The sequence below is a fragment of the Elephantulus edwardii genome, unplaced genomic scaffold (genome assembly GCF_000299155.1).
Source record: "Elephantulus edwardii isolate Elephantulus edwardi_28Jun2011 unplaced genomic scaffold, EleEdw1.0 scaffold00198, whole genome shotgun sequence".
Classification (NCBI taxonomy): domain Eukaryota; kingdom Metazoa; phylum Chordata; class Mammalia; order Macroscelidea; family Macroscelididae; genus Elephantulus; species Elephantulus edwardii.
The window spans coordinates 235,305-249,566 of record NW_006399948.1 but is presented as its reverse complement, the minus strand read 5'-3'; the positions used below and the strand labels follow the sequence as shown (position 1 = coordinate 249,566).

The 14,262-nt window shown below is 40.1% G+C and overlaps 1 protein-coding gene across 3 annotated transcripts; it reads right to left on the bottom strand.

The window, feature by feature from the left end:
- Window positions 1-1,276: 1,276 nt before the first annotated feature.
- Window positions 1,277-9,276, bottom strand: LOC102860036 (protein tyrosine phosphatase type IVA 1-like). 3 transcript variants are annotated; one of them, XM_006897054.1, is made up of 6 exons: window positions 9,079-9,276; window positions 4,366-4,913; window positions 3,593-3,685; window positions 2,998-3,128; window positions 2,415-2,489; window positions 1,277-1,409 (listed from the first exon to the last, which is right to left on the bottom strand). In XM_006897054.1, exons 2-6 carry the CDS (start codon window positions 4,468-4,470, stop codon window positions 1,292-1,294), a joined length of 522 nt encoding a protein of 173 aa, XP_006897116.1. In that variant the 5' UTR covers window positions 4,471-4,913; window positions 9,079-9,276; the 3' UTR covers window positions 1,277-1,291. The 3 variants fall into 3 exon arrangements, with proteins under 3 accessions (XP_006897116.1, XP_006897117.1, XP_006897118.1); XM_006897055.1 differs by lacking the exons at window positions 2,415-2,489; window positions 9,079-9,276 and having other exon boundaries at window positions 1,292-1,409; window positions 4,366-4,470; XM_006897056.1 differs by lacking the exons at window positions 3,593-3,685; window positions 9,079-9,276 and having other exon boundaries at window positions 1,292-1,409; window positions 4,366-4,461.
- Window positions 9,277-14,262: the final 4,986 nt, after the last annotated feature.

Below are 14,262 nucleotides of genomic sequence, written 5' to 3'. Positions count from 1 at the left end.
TTCATCATTTATTTAGATATTTAAGCTCTCGCAACTAGGTTTTTACAAGCTGGTGAACACTGACAAATTATTTCTCCCACAGAACTATATAACCACACATTCCCAGACAGTATAAATATATGGTTGAACTAACATTAATACACATCACCATTTTACCAATTACATAATAAAACAAATTATCAGTATCCAAATATTAAGTTACACAGCTCAAAAGGCATATAAAAATTAAGAGTCTGCTCAATGCATTAGCAGAAACCCACTTCTTTTTTGCAAGAGAGGTTGGAAAAGAAGGGGGGGGAAATCACACTTCAAACAAAGTAAGTTGGTAAACAACTTCCTACTGGGGAAAAAAAAATGACAATTTCAGAGATTTTATGATTAAGATTTTAGCTACAATAACAAAGCATCTCTACCGTCTAAAAAAATATTACTAAATTAAAGAGCATATTTCTACGTGTTCTGCACAAGACAAAGGCAACATTTTACTAAAAATATTTAATAGCCCCCTCCCATTCTTTTTGTCCAGGCCCTCCCTATTAGGTTGCACCCCAAAGTGCAAACATTAAATTAAATGTAAGGCTTTTTTTTTCCTTTTGTCTGGAGACATTAATGACATGTGCTTCTGTACAATGTGTTTTTTTCAAAATCAAGTTCCATAAAAGCACAAAATGAATTTACAGAGAGACATTAAATAATCACTATTAAGACTTGGTAAAAATTCAGTAAAAATCAATGGTTACACAAACCTGATGTACACCGGTATGAATGTGGGAGATGTAAACAAAACGTGAACAGGCAGAAAACCATACAGGTTCTACTTTCAACTGACTCAAGAAATAAACCACAAAAAGATCTAGAGTGTTCATAGTTCCTGGGATTTTTTATTTTTGTACGATACTGAAAATATACAAATATTGTGCTGGGTATTTTTGGCACCTAATCTTTCTCTAAATTTTTTAATGTATCGGTTAATATTCTGGATTGGGAAAAAGATTTTAAGTTTCATAACACTTTTTCATGATTTCAGGGAAAAGTCAATTGGTACAAATGATAAGTACATTTTAAATGCTGAACATTAAGAAACCTTAGCTAAGTGTCCAGGAAGGCTGACTGTAACCCAACCATGGAGGCTGAAATTCTGTCCAACTTGTAGCCTGGTTAAACAACTTTTCAATACTCCCACAGAAGCTTTATTAGACTTATTCACCAAGCTAACAGGCTGGTAAATATGCATGACAAATGAGTTCCTTTTTCAAGTTCCACTTCCAAGGCATACCATCAGGCACCCATTTTATTGAATGCAACAGTTGTTTCTATGACCATTGGAGTCTTTAAAGCGTAGTCGCATTTTAGGACGATACTTCTCCAAATACAAAAGCTGCTTGCTGTTAAAAGCCCCACGCCGCTTTCTGGAATGAGAGGGGGGGGGAGGGAGAGAATATTAAGATAAGACAAATCTCTCTTCCAAGTTCAGTGTGTCACGGACCATGATTATCTCTTTCTTGGGGAAATGTGTTGATTATATGCTGTATGTACAGCTTAGTGGAGAAAGAAGCAAACATAGGAAACGTACAAATGGATTAAATGAATTTTATCTTCTTTTGAGTGATGACAATGGTCATAAATCACAAATGCAAGATGAGGCAAAACTAACCTATGATGAAAGAAGTTAACTGATGACAAGAAAGCAGACAATAAAGGGGAGAATGATACTTTCTGGAGGGATTTAAATAAAAAATATATTTAAATGAAAACAATTAAAAATTTTTACCTATTTAATTTGAATTTTTATGGCTCAAAAATGGGTCAGATGTTACTACTAATTCCCTTCATAGCAATCCCAGTCCTCAATTACAAAGGTGGGCAGGAGTAAAAAGATCAGGTGGCTTATATGAACAAAGCCTTCCAACCTAAGGTCTGTCTTAAGGCTTCAATCACTGAGGTTCCTTCTCTTTCCAGCCCTCACTGTATATTCAGTATAGGTGGCATTGCTCATTTCCACAAGGATCATAAAACATCGTTAGTGGCTTTTTCAAGGGATAGGGAAGGCTTTGATACAGTAGAAGATTCACTATGTCTGCTGGACCCCTAGCCAGTCCTCCTCTCAAGAAAACTCAACTGTCATTGGGTAGCCCTGGCCCTACACTCCAGGTCTCCACTGCCCTCCCTGCCTAGCCACACACCCTTGTAGCTTTCAAGATTTTTTTCCTCCTTCCCCTACTGCCTTGTGAAATATTAATGCAAGCTTCTTTTCTAAGATGACAAGGCTCACAGGTCAGTGACTTTGATAATTTAACTGTCAATATGCAAAACAGTAAATGCCTTACTACTGTGTAAGGACTAGGTGTAGTGATAATTTCACTGATATTTAATGAGAAAAGTACAAACACTACACATGAAAAGAAACTACTTACTGTCTTATGAATTGTACTGCATCTTCGTATTTCATTCCACCTTCAATTAATGCCAGGGCAACAAGCACTGGAGCTCTAGTAAGGAAAGAATTTTGACAAAACCTTTTTCAAAACAAAGTCAAGACTAATTTCCCAATCAAGTTAAAAACTTATGCATTAATAATAATTTCTAAAAAATAACGATCAACCACACAAAAAAGAATGTTAAGACTGTTAAAATAGTATTCTTAGAAGAGCAAGCTGAGAATTTTCATTTTCTAAGGAGTAAAAGTATTTCTCACTTAAAGAGCTGTGTTTGCATTTTCTCCGATCCCCTTATAAACACATAATTCAGATCTTTTCCCTCCAAATGAGATCAGATATGCTTTCTAATACATTACCCCCTATTACATTAATTCTTTATCAATTTCATCCATTGATAAATTGGAAACTGCAGCCCAGCATGTTACTTCCAGCTGTCATGGAATACATTATATTCTTTACGATATTCATTTACTTCAAACTAACAAAACAATACACTGACAAATAGATAACCAAGTTAAAAAAAATCACATTACTAAATACATTTACAAAACTTTCTTACCTCCCAAGACCCGCAACACAATGAACAGCAATACAGCTGCCAGGTTCTTCACGAAACTTAATTTTTACTAGACTTAACCAGTCATCAACAATCTGGTTGGATGGTGGTGCACCATCATCAAAAGGCCAATCCTTTATTAAAAAAAAGTAAAAAAAAAAAAAAAAAAATTAAATTTTAAAGCCTTAAGGAGTCACACAATTTCAAATTTCCAACAACAAATCTTAAAAAAACCCCATAAATCTAAAAAAAGGAAAAAAAAATGATAGTTTGATTTTAACATGCTTAACCCCAAATTTATTTAGAAGCCACTGCTAATGAAATACAATGAAAGCTGTGATGGGACTATCTTGTTTTTCTGGGTCCTCAGAGTTTGTACCCATGCTAGGACACAATCTTTCCTACTGGTCATTTTATTGAAAAAAAAAAAAAAAAAAAAAATTTTTTTTTATTTTCCTTTTCACTAAAAAACTCATGCTTAGCTCCCACAGCTTTATTTGGAAATTAAGAAATCATACTATATCACACAATTATAAAAAGCTTTTCATGTCTAGTTTTAACACTTGTCTATATTGTAAAATGTCTATCAAGTACTTACAAGAACATGGATGCCTTCTTTTTCCACAAGAGTAGTGTCGTAAGTTGCTTCACATACTCTTACTATCGTGGTAACTCCGTATTTCTTAAGTTCCTAAGTAAAACACAGAAAATACTGACTGAAAATTGACTGAAGGCATCATAAATGTATCACTATTACTATTTTGATCTCTCTCCAGTTATTAAAGGCTAAAAGAAAATCATAATTATAGCCAAAATATATTTTAATAAGAAAAATATTTTTACTTTTTAAACAACACTAAAATAGCAACAAAGGGAAAAGGAATTGTATCATCAATTATATTCTCGTTTCATTTAAAATACATATAGCCAAACCACCAGTGAGTAGAATCTGACTGATAGCAAAGGACAGAACTGTCCACAGGGTTCCCAAAACTTTTCTAAACTTTCAGAATACTAATCTAATGGCTTATCTTTTTCCTGAGGAGTAGCTGATCATTGGTTAGCATGCTTATTCTTTAACACTACATCACCAAGAATTTCTTTTGAATCAAAATGGTAAAAAACATGTCTATATATCAACTCGCCACTGTCTAGCTGGAATTTATAGCTGACCCTTCAGTGGACTTTCATAGGCTTCTCTTCCCTTCTCCCATGTGCTTCTCTCCAGGGGAAGAGTCAGCTATAGGGCAGTTCTAACTCATAAACAAATACGACTTAAATTTTTCTAAAGTTATAGTTACTTCCTTAAATACAAGTCCAATTATTAAAATCTATTTAAGAAAAGGTTTTTTGAAATTTTTTTAACCTTACCTCTATAAATTTGTTTAAGGTTGCATTGGTTGGATTGTGCGTAATAAGAAATCTCATGTTCTTGTATGTGACTTCCACAGGCGCTGGGCGGTTCATTCGAGCCATTGTTAATTAAGTTAAAAACACTTAAGAGGGATATGAAAAAATTTTAAAAGTGAATACAGAAATTATGTAAAGAAACTGAAGTCTATGTCAAAACACTCCACTTGAAAATCTCAGTGCGTTGAGTATGATGTTGGGAGTAATGGAAAATGAAATGAACCTCCTAACAAGAAGCAGCAATTCTTCAATCCAGTAATACTGAGGCAATAGAAACGAAGTGCACTGAGGTTTACCCCATCCAGGTCAAAACTCTTGAAAATTGCTCTGTGGATTTTAATTCAACACTTCTGTGTTCAGGTTAGCCGCTCTTATGGGGGCTTCTTAGTAGAGTAGTAATGAATTTCTACAGTTCACTTGTCTGCATAGAGGTCGTGCTGTGCCTGGCAGTAATCTCCACTGCCCTTCAGAAACTCCATAAATGTGTGACCAAGAACACCACAGAACTGCTGTTAAAAAGAAAAAAATAATAAACAAAAAAGGTTGCTTTCCAGTTCAAAAAGCATGTGCCAAATTTTTATAGTATTTAACCAAACTATTTTCAAATTAGATTCCAAGCTACTTTTTCACTTGCATCAAGCTATAAAAGTGCTTAGACAGTAAAACAATAAGCATGAAACAATCACTTCATTGAAAAAGAATGGAGAAAGTAGAATCCTAAAATGAAGAAGTAAATTACAAAACAGCCTTAACAAAGTAACATTTCTTGATTATCTGATTCATACACAGAGATGTTATTTTGCTATTTAACTTTTGATAGTTATTGGCTTTATATTGACACATTATGTGCAACTTTCTACATTGTTTTCCAACTAATTAAACAACTTTCATACATTAAAAACCAAGAAAACACTTTTGCTTAATTTTGTGTGTGGCAGAAAGGCCTTTCCACAAACTGAAGCTTCCTTATAAACTCAATTTTAACTTTAACTTTTATTTTTAAAACCCAAGGCCCAGGCCATTCTAATTACCAATAAAACAAATTCCTGACTCATCACTCTCAAGTTAGAAACAATTCTTCGCTGACCCTCTAGTGTTTCAAGGATGTAAATCTCACAAGAAGTGTCCATCCATCTTTCCTCCCCTGGAGACACTGGTGAATTTAAGAGGCCTGTCCTTTGAGTTAACAGAGCAACTTAAAAGGCTAGGCCACCAAAGCTCTCTAATAAGAATGAGGACTCTAAATTATCCTATTCCTTGGGGGAAAAAAATAATAATAAAAATTACATATACACACACACATATAATAAATATACAAATAGTGATGGAGTCTGGGTAGTGTATGTGACTTTCTATAGCAGCTAACAAGGTACACTTAATGTCTCCATTATTTTTCTTGCAAATTATATACATTAATTTGATTCTCAAGAACATTTATAAATCCAAGAGTTGAGGAAAATGAGATGCAAGGAGAATGTAAGTTAGTTAAGTCCCTAGGGTTTTAGCACAGCAGCTAAAATCTAACCTCACCAAAGATTATCTTATCAATAACTATTTACATACAATGGTTTACATTACTTTCCAATTCAAAACCGTATTACTGTAATTGTTGTTGGTGTTATTATGCAGCAAACTTATTGCGTAAACAGCTCTGAACCCTGCCCTAGTTACTGTTATCAATCCAACTCATGCAGGGTCTTCCTCTCCTGTGCTGTCCCTCCACCCTTTCAATGATGCTTCTCCAAGAGCATGGCTTCATTCTTTCTAAGACAGACCTATTTGTTTTCTTGGCGGTCTATGTTATGTTCAAGACTTCTCCATTACCACAACTCCAAGCCATCAAATGACCTTCTATCCTCATTTAGTCATTATCCAGCTCTCCAGTGGAATTGCTTTTTGCACTTTAGTCTCTAGACTGGAATCGCTGCTTCTCACTACTCTGGAAAGGTCCCTGACAGATTTATCTAACGCAAGTTCGTCTTTTGATTTCCTGACTGTAATTATGGTATTAAAAAAAAATTAGGTATACCACATACCAAGATACATATTCACACACATATACTATATACATTAGATTCTAAGAGGAAGCTCTGGTGGCCTAGTGCAAAGAATCTGTGCTGCAATACCAATGGCACAAGGTTTTAATCAGTCAGCTGATTCTTGGGAAGATGGGTAATCTGATTACTGCCTCTAAAAACTCACTGGAGTGTCAGAAATGGGTGGATTCTGATGGGATGGTCCACCACCATAACTTTTTAAAATTTTTTTTTTTCACCACCAAAACTTATACCAAGATAATCATTATATAGATGTTAATTCTTCCAACTTATATATACTTTCAATTTAAGAATTAAAGCTTTTTCATAATGTCAATCTATAAGCTACTAAAGTTTTAATATTGTGGCGCTCTAGTGGTCCTGAGAGTTAGGCTGCTACCCTCAAGATGACAATCTCCTCCCATGAGATTAACAGTCTCTTAAATTTTTATTTTAGAACCAAAAGTGTTTTAGACATCAAATTTACTTACATCGCCAATACAAAAACAAGTTGTGCTTATTTTGCCAAAGTTTTATAAGGATAATTCTAGAATAAGTACAAGAATGTTAATATGTATCATGTTAACCTTCCTAAAATACTTTAGAAAAAGTAAAAACAGACCCAGGTGCCAACCACTGCTGCACATGTAAAGGGAAATTACCAAATAGAATGAACTCTTCTAATTTAAATTTCTCAATGTTTAGACATCTGAGAGGTCTAAAATGTAATATAATCTCTTCTCACTTTCACCCTTATGGTGCCACACTAGTTTCTAGAACTTTGCTAAATTTTGAGATAATCCACAAAACAAAAACCGATTATTGTCTAAATTACAACACTATTAAGGATATCACTTCTGTAATGAAATCACAATTGTTATTTTTACTCAAATCCCAAGTATTACTTCTTTATGACACCGAGATATATTCTGGCACTTTTCCAATGACAGTGCATTAAAGACAATGCACAAAGTTGTGAAAGCCATTTTCTACTAAGTGGAGCCACCCCGTGGATGGGAGGGCTTCTACCAAAGTAGCAGTAACTAGCCTCCCCCATTTCAGTTCAGTCCATGACATTCTTAATAATTTTCTACCAATATGCAGCTCAAAACATTTTTCCCCCCCTCTCCCCTACAAATGAGTTTGCGAGACTGCAAAACCAAATTAATTTATAGAATTGTTTTGTCAAGACTAGAGTCCACTCCTTACCTTGTTTCGTTAATGCTTGTGTTACCTTTGAGAAGGATCTAACTTGCTGGTTCTTAACCGGTTAACAGCTTGATAAAACAAAATTCACAAAATGGTACTAAGAAAGTACTGCTGCACAATCTGCATTGCGAAGCAAATTTACAGTTCCAAGTAAGAACAATGTAAATAATAATTAAATACTCTTGGAGCAGTGGAGGCTTCCAAAGAAAGAAAACCTCAGATTTCTGCCTTTGGCTGTCTCTCGCTGCCATAAACAACTGGAAAAAGCCACTCATTACACTAAAGATTTCAGGAATAGTCTCAAATATTCCTAGATTAAAATGCGCCAACCAGGACACTTCCCAAATAAGTGGGGAAAAACTGAATGCTGGTGCTGGACCAGATACTCCTTTGCTCCAGAGCAATGGCTGCTTTGGCAGTTTCCAAGGAGCTTAAACTTGGTCCTGTTCTCGACCGTCTCGTCCCAGAGAAAGGACAAGACCAGACTTGCTCCTATTAACCGGGATCGAAGGTGGGGCGTTAAATCCGGAACAGCTCGAATTACCAGGTGGAGACCAGGGAGGGCGTGCTGCTGGCTTCTCACCTACAGAGCCGGGTTCCAGCCCGAGCACGGCTGCATCGCGCGGCTCGTCCCCGATGGCCGCCGCTCCCCGCACGCGGCGGAGCGTGCCCGGGCCCGCCCGCGGCTCCCCCTCTCCGCGCCGCAATCACGGGTTCGCGCCGCGCCTTCAGTCAGGCGCGGGGGCCGAGGCCATTTTGTCTGAAGCTGTCAAGCACTGGGGTGGCTGGACCAGACTCCTGTCCCGCGCCGGTCCCCGGCTGCGAGAGCTCCCGGGCCACACTGTCCCCAGCAGCGCCGGGCCGCCTCGCCTATCCTACGCCGACCCGGGTCTGGTGGCGACCCCGCCGCCGCGCCCTCCCCGTATCCGGCTCCGCAGTGACACGCGCAACCCTCGCCCCACCCCGGGCCACGTCTCCCGCTCCCCGGGCGGGCCGCCCTTCCCCGGCCGAACAAAGGGGCCCCGGGACGCCGCAAAGCCCGCCGGGCCCGGACGGGGCGCGCCAGGCCGGAGGGCCAAGGGCGGAGGCGGCGGTCACAAAGCGGCTTTTGTGCCGCCGCGCCCGGCCCGCTGCGGCGGCCGAAGCCTCCTCCGCCCGCCGCACAAGCCTAACTGCACCACCCTGTGGCCCCAGGTCCCGCAAGGACGTGGAAGCCGGGGTACCCGGCAGGCAACCGCCGCTGCGGACCCTCGCACCCAACTGCGAGCGGGCAGCCGCAGGGCCGTGATCCAGTCCACTCCCACCCGGGATCCATCGGAAAGACCGGCTGGGAAGACTGGCCGCTGGTCCTTAAAACAAAGGCGATGGTAAGGATGGAAGGGCCGGTCACGGATTGCCATCCCGAGACGACAGTGCGCAAGCTACTCACCGGAATATGTTTACTCATTGAAGATTGTGGCCTAATCATACAGCCGGTCCCGAGGCGGCGGCGAAACAGGCGGCGGCAGTGGCAGAGGCTGTAGGGCAGGGGGCGGCGATGGTCCTCGCGGTGCGGCGGCGGTAGTAGTGCAGGCGAGGGCGAGGGTACCAAGCTCTACCATGCAGTGAGCGGCTCCGAAGAGAGCGCGTCGCCTAGTCGGTCCGCAGCAGAAAGAGCCAATCCGCGCTCCGAGGCGCCCTTGCGTCACAAGCCTTCATTTTTATAGCGAGCGCAACGTACGAACTCTCCGGCACCAATCACGAACCGAGCTCTGAGCCCATCACCAACAAGCGGGGGCGTAGGCCCGCCCCTCGCAGACGTCACTACACGGCAGCCGCCACCGGTGTGAACCGGTTGATGAATGGCGAAGTACTGCAGCTGGAGCATCTCCCCCCGGGCGGGGGAGGTGCTCGGGGCAGTAAACGGGACTTGAGTCTGGGAGGAAGATGGGACTGACGGGAGAGTTTCTTTTATCCACTGGTGGAGATCACCTAGCAAAGCCTATTTCTTGTTATAAAAGACCACTAGGCGAAGCTACAAGTTTGTCTCGAACTTGAAAGATAGTTCTTTTAGGGCTGCTGCTGTGTCTCAGTCCCTAATCTGTTTTCCTTAGCCTTAAGTCATAACCACAGTCATCTGTGCCAGCCGTTTACTTTGGCACCTGCTCCCCTAGGATCTTCGTCATCAAGTAATACTTACGTCGCGCGACCGCTGTACCCAGTGACTGTTGAACACCTTGAATGATCTGGCCTTTAATTTGGGCTAGGTGAAAATTTGCCTCGGAGGGCACTTTGAGATGGGGAGCAAGCGGAAATGATCCTGTGGAAGGCAGGAGAGTATCTTGTGGTGCGCGTAAAGCCCAGTGCTCTTCCTAGTGTTAGTGGTCACGCCTCCACACTACATACGCGGACAACTGCAGTTGGCCCTATTGTGGCATTTCGAAATCACATGTATCCTTTGTACTGCTGTGCATTTGATGTGTTGTCACAGATAATGAAAGGTTAGGCTTTGGTAAAAGGGAGCATTTTTAAAACGGAATCTTCGGTTTTGTCAGGGATTGATGTAATTCTGTGCGTCAAAGCGAAAGCTTTTCATTTTGTTCATTTTTAGTTCTTGCTCCATTGTCTTCATAACTTGGGCCTCGAAAAAAGTAAAGCCTTATCGCAATTGGCCTGTGTTACACAAGGACAGCTCTGTCATTTATAATCTGAAAACCCTTTTTTTCTCTTCAGCTTTCTGAAGTAAACAGGACCTTTACCTGCTTTGAAGAACTCTTTTCCACGAACACTGAGGCCTTTTGTTTGCTGTTTACACTGATCGGTGAGGGCTTTAGGGATCAAATTGTGCCTTCAGTAGCTGTACAGCAGCATTTTAAGATTTATTAGGACATCTGCTTGGGAACCGTGCTTGTATGGTTGTTCAGCTTTCATATAAACATAGTGTACACAAAGTAAGTGCTTTTCACGAAAGGAATGGGGTCAGACTTTTAAGGGAACAAAAGTCAACTTATCCTCATTTTAAATAAAATTACTCTCCTAAGAATGTTCTCAATCCATCTAAGTCAAGGAACACGAGAACGCTTGAGAAGCATGTTACTTCCCTTAAATCATAAATGGAGTAAAGTCTGAAACATTTTAGGTCATATAAAAAAATATAAAATTAAGCCTGTTGCTGTGCAGTATCCCAGATCAATGTCCTCAAGCCGGTCAGGAAACTCAAGTCGTAAAGAAAAATATTTACAGATTTTAATAAAAATTTAAAACTTCTATTTGGTAAAAGACAGCTGACACTGAGAAAAATACTTGAAATACATTGTAGACAGAATTAAAATCCTTAAGTAATAAACTTATTAATGGATTACTTTTCCAGCAATTACAACAATGTAGTTAGTTAACAGTCTCATGGTCACTTTCACTCAGAAGTCAAGTCAGAAGACTTAAGTGGAATAACGAATTTTTCGTATAATGACATCACAGATAACAAATTTGGTAGGACAAGATATTCAACAAGCAAATGATTATCAAAGCCAAATCCGTGCTAGCCAGTTTTCTTGTAGAACTTGTGATACAAGTTGTGATCCTTGTGATCCTGTAATTACCACAAGCAGTGCTGACATGAAATACCTCACAAAGGAAATCCAGTCAGCTGGATTCATTGTGCTTTCAAGAGCTGAGCTCAAACTCTCAAGTGGACTTAATCTGTTTCCCTGGGGTCTTAACTGTATCTGATCAGGTACTATCCTCTCCTGTTTTGAAAAGGGTATAGTTTGAAGGATGGAAAAGTGGAAGGCTTTTGCTACAAAGAGAAAGGATGTATTTAAAATAAGGTATATATATCATATTGCTGACCTACTCCCTAAATTCTCTTAGGATTGGCATACGGTTTGTCATTCTAGCAGCTGTTCAAAGTCCTATGCTATTTTGGCTTGCTGCTATTCTGAGGGTGTAGGCTCTGACAGTACACTACTCCATTCTAAATTAGATAAGAAGACCTATGTGATTTTAAGACTTACTAAATCTCACAACAACAACCTTTAAAGACAGCTGGACAATAACTAAGAATGACAGAAGAAAAATTGATGCCTTTGAGTTATGATGCTGGAGAACAGTATTGAATATACCATAGACTGTCAAGAGAACAAACATGTCTGTCCTGGAGAGGGTAGAAACAGGTTGCTCCTTGGAGGCAGGGATTTTGAAATTCCATCTCACATACTTTGGGCATGTTGTCAGGAGGAGACAGTCCTTGGAGAAGGACATCATACTTGGAAAGGCGAAGGTTAGCACAAGAGAGAAAGGCACTGGATGAAATGGATTGAACAGTGACTGTAGTAATAGGGTCGAGTGTGTTGGAGACGATGACGTTGGCTCAGTATAAGGCAAAGTTCAGAGTTGTTGTCCATAGGGTCGCTATAATAGTCTACTCAATGGCAAATAACATCAATGACTTGTACTGACTGGCACACAGCAGCACCAGCACCTACAAACAGAGGGTCCCAAGACTGGGCCAGGAGACTTGCAAATAGTATTCAAGACACCAAGGAGTAAGAAAAAAGGTAATGTGTGTGTGTGGGGAACTCAACGCATACAACCAACTAACTTAAACTAAGGAGTAAGGAAAAACAACTCATAAAGTCCAATTTACTGTTATACTCTGTTGGTTCAGTGGTAAGAATTTGCACTGCCAATTCAAAGGCACGTGTTCAAATCTACAGCTGCTCCTTGGGAGAAAGATGGACAATCTCCTCCTGTGTGATTTGTTGTTATGTAATAATGAGTTGGAACTGATTCATAACTTACTTTACAATGAGTTTTCAGAGATTGTAAATTGAAAAGGAGGAGATTGTTCATCTTTCTCCTGTGGAACAACTGGTGTATTTGAACCAAACGTGCCTTCACACTGGGAGCACAAACCTTTACAACTGAGCCACCAGAGCTCCTTATGCAATTTACATCCTCTGAAAACCCATAGGAGGGGCAGCTTTGAGTAAGTTCTGACTCAATTGCACACAACAACCTTGTATTCCAAAAGAAAGTTGCTTTGCTGTTATGTGCTGTCAAGTTGCTCAGCAACCCTATGTACAATAACCCTGAAACCTGCTCTATCCTGTGCCAACCTTATTATCTCTGACACGCCTACCCCAGTTACCCCAGTCACTGATTCAATCCGTCTCATGGAGGGTCTTCCTCTCTTGGACTGTCATTTCACCCTTCCAAGCATGATGTCCATCTCCAAGGACTGGTTCTCTTCTTGCAACATGCCCAAAGTATGTCAGACAAAGCTTCAGAATTCTTGCCTCCAAGGAGCAGCCTGGTTTCACCCTCTCCAGGATGAACATGTTTGTTCTCTTAGCAGTCCATGGTATATTCAATACTCTTCTCCAGTGACACAGCTCAAAGGCATCAATTCTCTTTCTATCATTCCTATTCATTGTCCAGCTCTCTGACACATAGCAAACAATTGTGAAGACTCTGGCCTAAATGAGGTGCACCTTAGTCTCCAGACTGATGTTATTGCTCTTCAGTACTCTAGAGAGGTCCCTGACAGCAGACTTTCCCAATGCAATTTGTCTTTTGATTTCCTAGCTGCTGATACCAAAATTGTTGATTGTGGAGTCAAGCAAGCTAAAACTATTAACAATCTCAATCTCTTCATCTATCATGATGCTGCCAATTGGCCCAGTGGTGAAAATCTTTTTCCTCAACTCTGTCATGGTAAGCAAGATCTTTATCAGCATGTTGTTGTTATGTGCCGTTGAGTCGCTTGCAACTTATCAGCATATTCAAAATATAAAATGGACTTGGGAGATGAGTCGATGAAAACATTATGAAGAAAATCCTTACAGAGGTTTCTGAAGGCAATGAAATAGCAAATCCTGATGGTGAAGAATAGAGATATCCTAACTAGACCAGCAAATCTCCTGATTCATTCTGACAATTCATACTCTACCAGGTGTTCAGAAAGGATGGAATGCATTCATCCCTTTCAAACTCAGATTGATGAGGACTGTGAGTCATACAGGCTACTCTGAGGTGGCTATGAGTAAGTCTGATGTAAAAACATTTGATAGAGCAATCAAGAGTGTTACCACTGCAATGATACAAAGATTAAATGTGACAATACCAAACTGGAAAAAGACTTGTTTGCAAGATATAATGATATAGAAAGTATACTTAACAAAGTTAAATACCTCAATGCTCCATTAACTTGTTGGGTGATTGGATGAGAACTTCACTATTGATTGCCATAGTTCAGATGTGTCCTAAAACCAGGATTATAAAGATGGCCTCCATCAAAATTTGACTTTTTTTTATGATTTTGCTGGGTTTTTTGTTGTTGTTGTTGTAGTTGTTGCTGTGTTCCTTCAGTGGGTTTTCAGAGCAGTAAATTGTGTGAAAGGAAGATTTCTTATCTCCAGCAGAGCAGCTGGTAGGTTCAAACCCTGTGCCTTTGAGATTGCAGCACAACTTCTTCCCATGAGATTTCCCTATTGTTATTTACTTTTTTTCTTTTATTGGGAAAAACATATTGGGGGAACAAGGAGGTGAGGGTTGGGGGCAGAAGGGTGAGGATGGGCCAGGATGCAGTTGCAGAGCTGCACAGTTTGGTCGGTGGGGGGAGCAGGTGAAGGAA